Raw genomic sequence first — 10053 nt, forward strand, 5'->3', positions numbered from 1 at the left:
TTTAAGATTTTATTTTTTTAAATAATCTCAACACCCATCGTGGGGCTCAAACTCACAACCCTGAGATCAAGAGTCCCTCCCTTTGCCAAATGAGCAAACCAGGTGCTCTTGGAACAAGTCCTACTCCAAAGACTGTTAACTCTAAGAATGTAATACCTGGTGAACAATAAGTGCTCAGTAGTTACCTGATTGATAGACTGCTGTGAGGATAACAGCGAATGCTTTCAGTATGTATGATATGCAAGGGACTACTTTGTAAAGTTTTGTATCTAAATTAATTTGATCCAGCAATCCTATTAGGAATGCTCTTGTTACAACCCCCACCTTGCGGATGAAGAAACAGCCACAGAGACGTCGAGTAAGTAGTAATGGCAGAGCACAATATCCAAACCCGGCAGTTTGGCCCCTGAATTGAAAATTATGCAATGCTGCCTCCTAGATGGAGGTGCAATGAAGTGCTTAGCAGTGTATCGCGTACGGGAGCTGCTAAAACGAGTATTTTTAGGGGATCCCTTTTTTTTTTAAGTTTATTTATTTAATCTCTATCCCCAACGTGGGGCTCCAATTCACAACCCTGCGATCACGAGTCACATGCTCTTCTGACTGAGGCAGGCAGGCACCCGGGGAGTCACTTTTTCTGAGCGCGATTGGCTGGCTGAACAGGAAAACTAGCGGCCAGGGAAGAGGACCAGGGGACTACAATACCCACAAGGCTCCGCGCCTTCCTCCGCGGTACTCCCGAGACTTCGGCTATGAGGCAGATCATTGGTTCTCTGAGGGAGGCCTGGCGAGGATTGGAAGGCGGGAGCAGTGCTAGTTTAAGATTGGCAAAACTGCTGCCAGCCCCGCCTCAAAAACCCGGAAGTAATCCCCCGCAGGCCCTTGCGCTGTGGTGTAACAGGCGCTAGTTTGGAGGCGTGGAGGGCTGGTCCGAGGGCTCTGCCCAGACTTCCCAGTCCTGCCGCTCTCACTAAGTGACTGACTTATTGAGGGCTGCTTTTGAGGACCTGAAGCTGACCGAGGGAGGTCCCCGCTGCTTCCCGCCACCCGAGCGGTGCCTCATGGAGTCTACGTTCAGCAGCCCCGCTGAGGCAGCGCTGCAGCGAGAGGCGGGCGCCGCGGGGCTGCTCACTCCTCCGGAGGACCTGGACCGCGTGTACGAGCTGGAACGAGTTGCTGGATTTGTCCGGGACCTGGGGTGTCAGCGGGTGAGGGCAGGTTAGGGAGGGGTGGCGGCTTACTTCGGGATGGGTCGCCCAGAAGATCGGGATCTTGGGGGGGGGGGTTGGGCGGGGGGAGTTGCTCCTCTGGGAGGAGGGCCTTTGCAGGTTAGGTAGGGACTCCTGGAAGGTTTTCCCTGAAGAGGAAGAGGGTGGAGAAGAGGCTGTTCCTGACTCTATGGCTTATACCTACAGGTGGCCTTGCAGTTCCCTGACCAGCTATTGGGAGATGCTGGGGCCGTGGCTGCACGACTGGAGGGGACCACAGGGTCAAAGATGTTCATTTTGGGCGACACGGCCTATGGCAGGTGTGAATTTGAGCTTGAGGATTGGGGGCGGGGGTAGGGGGTGGTGAGTAGGTCTAATGATCCAAGGCTCTAGGTGTTTCCCTTCTATGACAGTGTCAGCCCCCAGTGGCTGTGTTTTTCCTTGATGGTGATGCCTCCTCTTCTGATACTTGCTCCCCTGAACGACAGTGTCTTCTTTCATAATATCGTTTTCTTCACTGACTACGTTTCAGGCTTCACATTTCCCATGAAGGACAGCAACTGTTTTCCTGATAACTCTTCTCACTAACGGTATCTCCCCTGCAGCTGCTGTGTGGATGTACTGGGTGCTGAGCAAGCTGGAGCTCAGGCCCTTGTACATTTTGGCCCTGCCTGCTTAAGCCCTCCAGCCCGCCCACTGCCTGTGGCCTTCGTCCTTGGTCAACGTCCTGTGCACTTGGAGCTCTGCGCCAAGGCCTTTGAGGCCCAGAACCCAGACCCCAAAGCGCCTGTGGTGCTGCTAAGTGAGCCGGCCTGTGCCCACGCCTTGGGTGAGAGTTTTTGCCTGGGCGTGCAGGAAGGGTAGGCCAACTACTTTGTGCCTTGGTAGTCCCATTTCAGTACACTCCCAGAGAGCTCTTGATATGGGCTTGATCCCAGTCTTTGCTTTTGGGTCACATTCAGTCTCCTGGGGATGAAGGGGTTCCTGCTTTGGCAGACCCAAACTCTGACACCACCTCCTTCTTCCAGGGGCCTTGGCTACCCTCCTGCGCCCGCGGTACCTGGACCTGCTTGTCTCCAGCCCAGCTCTTCCATCGCCAGTGGGCTCCTGTAGTCCAGAGCCTGAGCCCCTGGAGCGTTTTGGGCGCCGCTTCCCCCTGGCTCCAGGGAGGTGTCTGGAAGAATATGGTGCCTTCTATGTGGGGGGCTCTGAAGCCAGTGCTGACCTTGACCTTGACCCAGACCTGAGCCGGCTGCTTTTGGGCTGGGCACCAGGGCAGCCCTTTTTCACCTGCTGCCCAGATACAGGGCAGACTCAGGATGAAGGTGTCCGGGCTGGGCGGCTAAGGGCACGTAGACATTATCTGGTAGAGAGGGCCAGAGATGCCCGTGTGGTAGGGCTGTTGGCAGGGACGCTGGGTGTGGCCCGACACCGCGAGGCCCTGGCACACTTGCGGAACCTGGCTCAGGCTGCAGGCAAGCGAAGCTATGTGTTGGCCCTGGGGCGGCCTACACCTCCCAAGCTCGCCAACTTCCCTGAGGTGGATGTCTTTGTGCTGTTGGCCTGCCCTCTCGGTGCTCTAACTCCACAGCTTTCTGGTGGCTTCTTCCGGCCTGTATTGGCACCATGTGAGCTGGAAGCTGCCTGCAACCCCGCCTGGCCACCTTCAGGCCTGGCTCCCCACCTCACACATTATGCGGATTTATTACCTGGTGAGTGCTGGGGTACTGCCTGAGCTGGAAACACTTGGGGCTTGGAATTGTGTCCGTTTGGATCCTCTTTGTCCCTCCTAGGCTCTCCCTTCCATGTGCCCCTCCCACCGCCCGACTCGGAACTGTGGGACACCCCAGATGTGTCACTCATTACTGGGGAACTCCGACCCCCACCTGCGTGGAAGCCATCAGATGATCCTGGATGTTTGGCCCTGACCTTGCGGCCCCCGCTAGAGCTGGCTGAGAGCAGCCCTGCAGGTAAGTGTGCCAAGTCTCTGCTCCTAGCTGAACTCTTTCCCCAGATTCAGCCCACTTGGCCTCAGTCCCCTCTCTCTGCAGCCTTGTTCCTCAGTTCCCGGAGCTGGCAGGGGCTGCAGCCCCGTCTGGGTCAGACACCGGTGACAGGAGCCGTGAGTGGAAGACAAGGTATTGCCATTGCCTACGAGGATGAGGGAAGCAGCTGATACCACGTGGGGCCAGAGACAGATGGACTTAAGAATTGCTGCAAAGACCTTTAATGCTCCCTGCACCAACCTCACTCCTCTGCCAGAATTTTTGAAGGAGCCTGGATGCAGGGAAGGGTGGACAGCCCCTCACTGAGGAAGGGAATCCTGCTCTGTCCCTGTCCTGGCACCAGCACAAGGCTTAGCATATAGTGGCTTAATAAATACCTGTTGGACTGATGGGACTGATTTGGGGCTTTCCTGAAGTCTTATGGGCCCATCTGTCCTCCTGGGAACAGCCCAGGACCTCTGGCCAGTCCCAGTTTCTGATGTGCAGTTGAGGGTTTGCCCTTGTCAAAGGTTCTAGATGGTCTAGACCAGGGTTGCCTAACTTTGGTACTATTGACGGTTTGGCCCAGGTAATTCTTTGCTGTGAGGGGCTGTTCTTTGCACTGTAGTATGTTTAGCTTTGTCTCTGGCTTCTGCCCACTAGATGCCCCCAACGTAGCCCTCCCCAGTTGTGATGACCAGAAATGCCTCCAGACATTGACAGATGTCTCCTGGGGGGGCAAAACTGCTTCTAGTTGAGAATCACTGGTCTAGACCTGTGTTGTCCAGTAAAGTAAACACTAGACACACATGGCTATTAAACATGAATTTGAATTAGTTAAAATAAAAAACTCAGTTTCTCAGGGTGCCTGGTGGCTCAGCAGGAAAAGCATGCAACTCTTGATCTCAGGGTCATGAGTTCAAGCCCCATGATGAGTGTACAGATCACTAAAAAAGTACACTTGAAAAATAAAAAATAAAAACTTAGTTTCTCAGTCACACTAGTCACAGTTCAGTGGTCGTTTAGCCGCATGAGAGGACAGTGCAGCTATAGGACATTTCCATTACTGCAGAAAGTTCTGTAGGACGGTGGTCTATACAGATTCTAACTTTGTTTTTCAGGGATATCACAGAACTTGAATAAACTACATACTTTTTTCCCTCCTGTTTCTTTTCATCAAACACTACAGGTTCCGAGTGGAGATCTGAATTGTATTTAGCTGGATTCCTGTCCTCACAGTGTAGGAAGAGAGGCAGTTAAATAAGCAGTTACAAGACAGTGAAACTACTTTCTGTGAGGAGGGAAGCCCCTGGGGACACTTCGTTCTTAGCAAGTTTGGAGAGAATTTTGGCATACTGGCACTGTCCGAGGTGTTGGGACCTTCCAAGTCAGGAAGGTAAACAGAGAGATGTGGTCCCTGTTCTCAGGGAGTGCTCGGTCTACTGGTAGAGGCAGATCTGTAAACTGACTGTGGCAGCGGACAAAATGGGCACCAATCATGTATTTCACAAACACATACGGAGCACCACGGTGTGCCAGGCACTGAAAATACAGTAAGCTCAACAGAAACCCTTTCACGGTGATTACTTTCTCATGGGGGGTGGGGTAAGAGATGGACAAAATAAAACACTTAGTATGCCAAATGGTGGTAAGTAAGTAGTGTGGAGAACTATAAAGCTGGGAAGGAGTGTAAGGGACAGTAGATTGCAATATTGAACAGGATAATTAGGGAAGGCCTTTTGAAGAAGGTGAGCAAAGACTGAAAGGAAGTTATGGAGTGAGTCACGTGGATAAGTAGAAGCAGAGGGAACAAATGCAAGGGTGATGTATTGGGGGTATGGCTGGTATGTTCAAGGAATAGCAAGGAGGCCAGTGTAGTTAGTGGGGGAGTATTAGTTGAGATCAGGTAAGGGGCATGGGAAGCTGCATCGGGAGAGGCCTAGTAGTAGGCCATTATTAGGACTGTGGCTTTTATTCTGAGTGAAATGGCATTTTATTTTATTTTTATTAAAGGTTTTGTTTATTTGAGAGAGCACAAGCAGGGAGAGAGGGAGAGGGAGAAGCAGGCTTCCCTCCCAGCAGGCAGCCGGATGCAGGGCTAGATCCCAGGACCATGGGATTATGACCTGAGCCCAAGGCAGATGTTTGAGCCAACCAGGTGCCCCTGAAATGGCATTTTAAACAGAGTGACATGATCTTAAGTTTGATAAGGATCACCAGGATAGCAGGGGAGCCCAGAGTAGGCTTATCACCCTGCCTCTGGGTTAGGGAAGGCTTCCTGGAAGAGTGCTTTCTGGGGACCAATAGGTGTCAGCTGGGCAACGGGATGAACACGAAGAAGTGTGCCTCGAGCAGAAAGAACAGCGTGAGCAAAGTTAGGAAGAGAGCAAGACACCCTCGCTTAACTGGGGAGGGCAGCAAGGGAAGAGGCCCATGGAATCAGCGCTGGCTTGGAGGCTAAACTAGGGAGGCCCGCGAAGAGGCTCCGGTGTAAAGCAGGGTTGGTGAGCCCAAGTGGGGCTGACTGTCGCGGCTGAGGAGGAGCGGTTGGGAGAGACGCGAGAATGACAGGCCTGAGGTCGAGGTATTAAGGACGCCGGGTCCTCTTCCGAAGCGGGGGACTACAACAACCACAATCCTCAGTGCTTGCAGTTCCGGCGTCGCCGAAGTTCTGGACCGGCAGCGGCGCCGGCGCGTCACGTGGGCTAGTCAGGTGACGCTGCGGGGCGGGCGGACAGACTGCGGGGCGGACGGCGGACGCAGGGACGCGGGTTTAGCTGTGGCCCCACGGACCCGAGCCCCGCCGTCGTTGCCGCCATGACGGGGCTAGCGCTGCTCTACTCCGGGGTCTTCGTGGCCTTTTGGGCCTGCATGCTTGTCGTGGGTGAGGCCGGGTCCTGGCGGGCGGGGCCAGCATCGGGGCCCCGCTGGTGGGGCTGGAGCCCAGCGGGAGAAGTGGGGTCCCAGGAATGCTGGGCCCCAGCGTGGGCCCTGTGTCCGGGGCTCCAGGATTTGCCTCACGCCTGTCGGGGCTTCCGACCCTGACAGAGAAGACCGGATCTCCAGCCCCTTGAGGACGGGTGCGGACGGGGGGAGGTGGGGGCCGCGAGAGCAGCCCCGGTACCTCTCTGTCACGACCACCCCTCCCCCCGTCTCACGGCCGCGATCCCTCGCTTGCTCCAGAGGGGCCTGCTTGGGTCACGGGCCGGCAGTTCCAGTTCCTCTTTTCCCGGTCGTTTTGCCCTCCCCCCACCCACAGCTTGTTGGATAAACAGCGGCTCGGATCGGGCTGGTGGGATCCGGTGTGCTCTCCCTTTCTCCGGGGAATTCAGGCCTACTAGTAGCTGGCCGTGGTCTGGGAGGTGGTGTCACTAGGGGAAGATAGGTTACTGAGGGAGTGGCAGAAAATGGAGGCCTGAGTCGAGGAGTCGGAATAGATAGCCGTGCTTTCACATGGAGGCCAGCCTGAGTCTCCCTTGACTTACCTGTAGGCAGAGCTTTGGGGACGTGGCAGCTGGGCAGCGATTTCTTGTCTTAAGTTGGGAAGTTTCTCTCTAGAGAGCCGCCTCTAACCCTTTTTTTCCTCCCCCCTGCAGGAATCTGCTACACCATTTTTGACTTGGGTTTCCGCTTTGATGTGGCATGGTAAGGGGCTGTAGGGAGGGGGTTCCCCTGGGAGCTTCTTTGCAGTTTTTCTTCACTGAACTAAGCCCCTACTCCACCCTCTCCCGCAGGTGTCTGGGATCTGGATATGGGACACAGAACATAGTTTATCTCAACATCCAGGACTGGTGGGCTGAGAGGGTTGGGGGATAGATTTTGCGCTCACTTCTGCACCAAGGCTGAAATTGCTTTCCTCCCTGTTTCCACATCAGGTTCCTGACTGAGACTTCCCCCTTCATGTGGTCAAACTTGGGCATTGGTCTAGCTATCTCCTTGTCTGTGGTTGGGGCAGCATGGTGAGTTTGGGGTGGGACTGGGGGTAGGGGTGAATCATAGCAGGTGGTGTCACTGGGTCCTTAGTCATCCTGGGGGCAGTGACAAGCTTGGGCTCTGCTCATCGGTTTTTTAATCCTTCCACCAGGGGCATCTATATTACTGGCTCTTCTATCATTGGGGGAGGGGTGAAGGCCCCCAGGATCAAGACCAAGAACCTGGTCAGGTAAATGTAGGGCTTTTGGAGGGTTGTCAGAACCACCTGCATTGGGAGCTCCCTGTTTGTTTGACCTGACATGCTGCTGCTGACCAGCTCCTGATGGGTGGGATGTCCGTGGGGGAAATGGTGGCTGGAGACTCTCTGGGGGAGGCAGGTTGGTTTCTTTCTCATCTTTTTCTCCTCTCCACCCCCTGCCCACCACTGCCAGCATCATCTTCTGCGAGGCTGTGGCCATCTATGGTATCATCATGGCAATTGTGATTAGCAACATGGCTGAGGTATGGGGAACTAGGGTGGGGTGGGCATCTGTTCCAGTGTGTTCTATACAGTATTTAGTGATAGTGGAGGAGGGGAACGGCATAAGGGGTGGTTTCTGATTACCTCTCTGCCTCCCACAGCCTTTCAGTGCCACTGACCCCCAGGCCATCGGGCATCGAAACTACCATGCAGGTAGGTGGGTGTGTGAAGGAAAAAAGCTGGGGCTTCATGTCTGCTTCCCCACTTCATGCCCTAGCTTAGACTCACTATTTCAAAACACACTCCCTCTGTTCGGCCTGCTTTACGGAGTTGGGAGTGGTGACTATCCCCATTAGTCCATGTTGGGCCCTTGTCCTCCTCTCCCCTTGTTCCTGGCTTGGCCTCAGTACTCTCTTCCATCCCCGCAGGCTACTCCATGTTTGGAGCTGGCCTCACAGTGGGCCTGTCTAACCTCTTCTGTGGAGTCTGCGTGGGCATCGTGGGCAGCGGAGCTGCCCTGGCTGATGCACAGAACCCCAGCCTCTTTGTAAAGATTCTCATCGTGGAGATCTTTGGCAGCGCCATTGGCCTCTTTGGCGTCATTGTTGCAATCCTTCAGGTGATGAATCCCCTGGGAAGTCTATGTCCTAGTCCCCAACCCAGCCTCACTCTCTTGCAGAGGAGTCATGGTGTCCCTTTCTCCATCTATAAGCATGGAACCCCTGAGCAGCTCCCATCACTTCATTCCCATTTTTTGGTTTTCCCCTTTTGAAGCTTTCCAGTATGGTATCATCGACTAGTGTAATGTGTATTTCCCTGCTGCTTTGTGTCTGTAGGTCTTTCTTTGAGGCTCTTTGTTGTATTATTTTTTTGTTTTTATTTGCAGTCTAGCCTGGATTGGGATCTTGTCTGTGTGTCAGTCTGCTTGGTGTGTTTGACTGTGTATCTCAGGGCCTCTGTGTATCTGTGCTGTCAGGACAGTGTGTGTGAATTGCGTGCATCTTGTCTGACAATGTGTAAGTGAGGCTGAGGACCAGCCTCATGGTCTGAATGTGACTGAGTGCTTAGTTGGGTTGACTCTTGGTACCTGGTCCTGTGCATATGCCACTTCGCCATCTCTCTGTCCCACAGCCTAACTCTGTGGTTGTCTGACTGTCCCCGGTCGTCTGTGTTTGTCACAGCATGTCCATCTTGGTCCAGTCATCCATCTGTTGTGGTCTGTCCATCCCACCGTGGGTTTGCTAGCGCTGACCTTATGTCTCTTGTTACTGTCTTATCTAGTCCTCTGTCACTGCCTGATTTCTCATTCTTCTTCTTTTGCAGACCTCCAGAGTGAAGATGGGTGACTAGATGAGCTGTTTGGGTGGGGCCGTGTCCCACTCTTATTTATTTGTGGTTTTTCCCAGGACAGCTGGAGCTGTCACCCTTGGCCTTTCAGGGGCTTGGTGTTCAGGGCCCTCCCTGTACTTGCTTCCTGCTGCCCATCAACTTGGAGGCACTACCTGGCTGGAGCCTCAGTGTGGGGAGTGGGTCCCTGATGACCGTGTGCAGCTGTGCACCTGTGTCCCACCTCTACCCCGCAACCCATCTTCCCAGTGTTTGTGAAATAAATGTGGTTTTTGTCTGGGTCATTGCTGCTTCTGTTGCCCTCCTTCACTACATTCTTTCATGGAGGGAGGGTAAACGGCCTACAGGCCTCAACCTAATGCCAGCTTCTTGGCACCTTTCTCATACACATTGTCTCTGCTCTGGACAGAGCTGCTTCCTGGGTGGAGAGGAAGGGTGCTGGGCTGAGGGCTCTAGCCCTGAATATCTATTGAAAGGAGCGAGGGACTCGGGATATGGACCCAGGTGTTTGTGCGGGGGAGGGGGCTGTCCTCCTAGTCCCACCTCTTCAAGGTTCTGTCTGCTAACCCCAGATGGGCCACATCTATCTGGCTGTACTCTCAGGCATCCGTCATCCTCTATCCCTGTGGGACTGGGAGCCCATTCATTTGCCTCTGCCTATCCCAGCACCATCCCCTGCCAGTAACTAATTTGAGTCCTTGTTCCCAGGCCCCTGTCCGGCTCCTCCCACTTACGTGCAATCTTTTACTAACCTCCTGTTACCCTGGAAGCCCCTGCTACACACTTCTCCCCACGCCTTTGAGAGTCCTGCCCAACTGGCAGCCCCCTCTGGCCGCTGGCCGCCCTTTAATCCTATTCCCATCAGTGAGTTGACAAATCCCTAACCTCCCTGCTAGAGTCGCCTAACTTGAGGCCCCCTTCTTTGGCGGAGTTCGCGCTTCAGCGCACACCCACACCCTTCCCAGTCCGGACCCCGAATCCAGCCTCTGGGATGAGCCTTACCGATTTCTTCCGCCTCTCTCTGGTCCCGTGCCACCTCTGTCCCCTCGCTCCGCCGCGCTTGGCCGCCGGCAGGGGCGGGCGGCGGAGGCGCGCGGCGGGTGCGGGCGCGCTGGAGGCG

At 54.6% G+C, this 10053-nt stretch overlaps 2 protein-coding genes across 4 annotated transcripts; both read left to right on the forward strand.

Annotated features, from left to right (window-relative positions):
• Positions 1 to 854: 854 nt before the first annotated feature.
• Positions 855 to 4354, forward strand: DPH2 (diphthamide biosynthesis 2). 3 transcript variants are annotated; one of them, XM_034650930.1, is made up of 6 exons: positions 855 to 1156; positions 1416 to 1528; positions 1814 to 2037; positions 2237 to 2920; positions 3002 to 3178; positions 3260 to 4354. In XM_034650930.1, exons 2-6 carry the CDS (start codon positions 1497 to 1499, stop codon positions 3382 to 3384), a joined length of 1242 nt encoding a protein of 413 aa, XP_034506821.1. In that variant the 5' UTR covers positions 855 to 1156; positions 1416 to 1496; the 3' UTR covers positions 3385 to 4354. The 3 variants fall into 3 exon arrangements, with proteins under 3 accessions (XP_034506821.1, XP_002925597.1, XP_034506829.1); XM_002925551.4 differs by having other exon boundaries at positions 856 to 1208; XM_034650938.1 differs by lacking the exons at positions 855 to 1156; positions 1814 to 2037 and having other exon boundaries at positions 1450 to 1528.
• A 1545-nt stretch (positions 4355 to 5899) lies between these two features.
• Positions 5900 to 9217, forward strand: ATP6V0B (ATPase H+ transporting V0 subunit b). Its single transcript, XM_002925550.4, has 8 exons — positions 5900 to 6077; positions 6790 to 6838; positions 7069 to 7152; positions 7278 to 7355; positions 7558 to 7627; positions 7748 to 7799; positions 8015 to 8205; positions 8910 to 9217. The coding sequence occupies exons 1-8, from the start codon at positions 6011 to 6013 to the stop codon at positions 8934 to 8936; spliced, it is 618 nt and encodes a 205-aa protein (XP_002925596.1). The 5' UTR covers positions 5900 to 6010; the 3' UTR covers positions 8937 to 9217.
• The last annotated feature ends 836 nt before the right edge of the window (positions 9218 to 10053 follow it).

Source organism: Ailuropoda melanoleuca, chromosome 2, assembly GCF_002007445.2.
Source record: "Ailuropoda melanoleuca isolate Jingjing chromosome 2, ASM200744v2, whole genome shotgun sequence".
In the NCBI taxonomy this organism is placed as follows: Eukaryota; Metazoa; Chordata; class Mammalia; order Carnivora; family Ursidae; genus Ailuropoda; species Ailuropoda melanoleuca.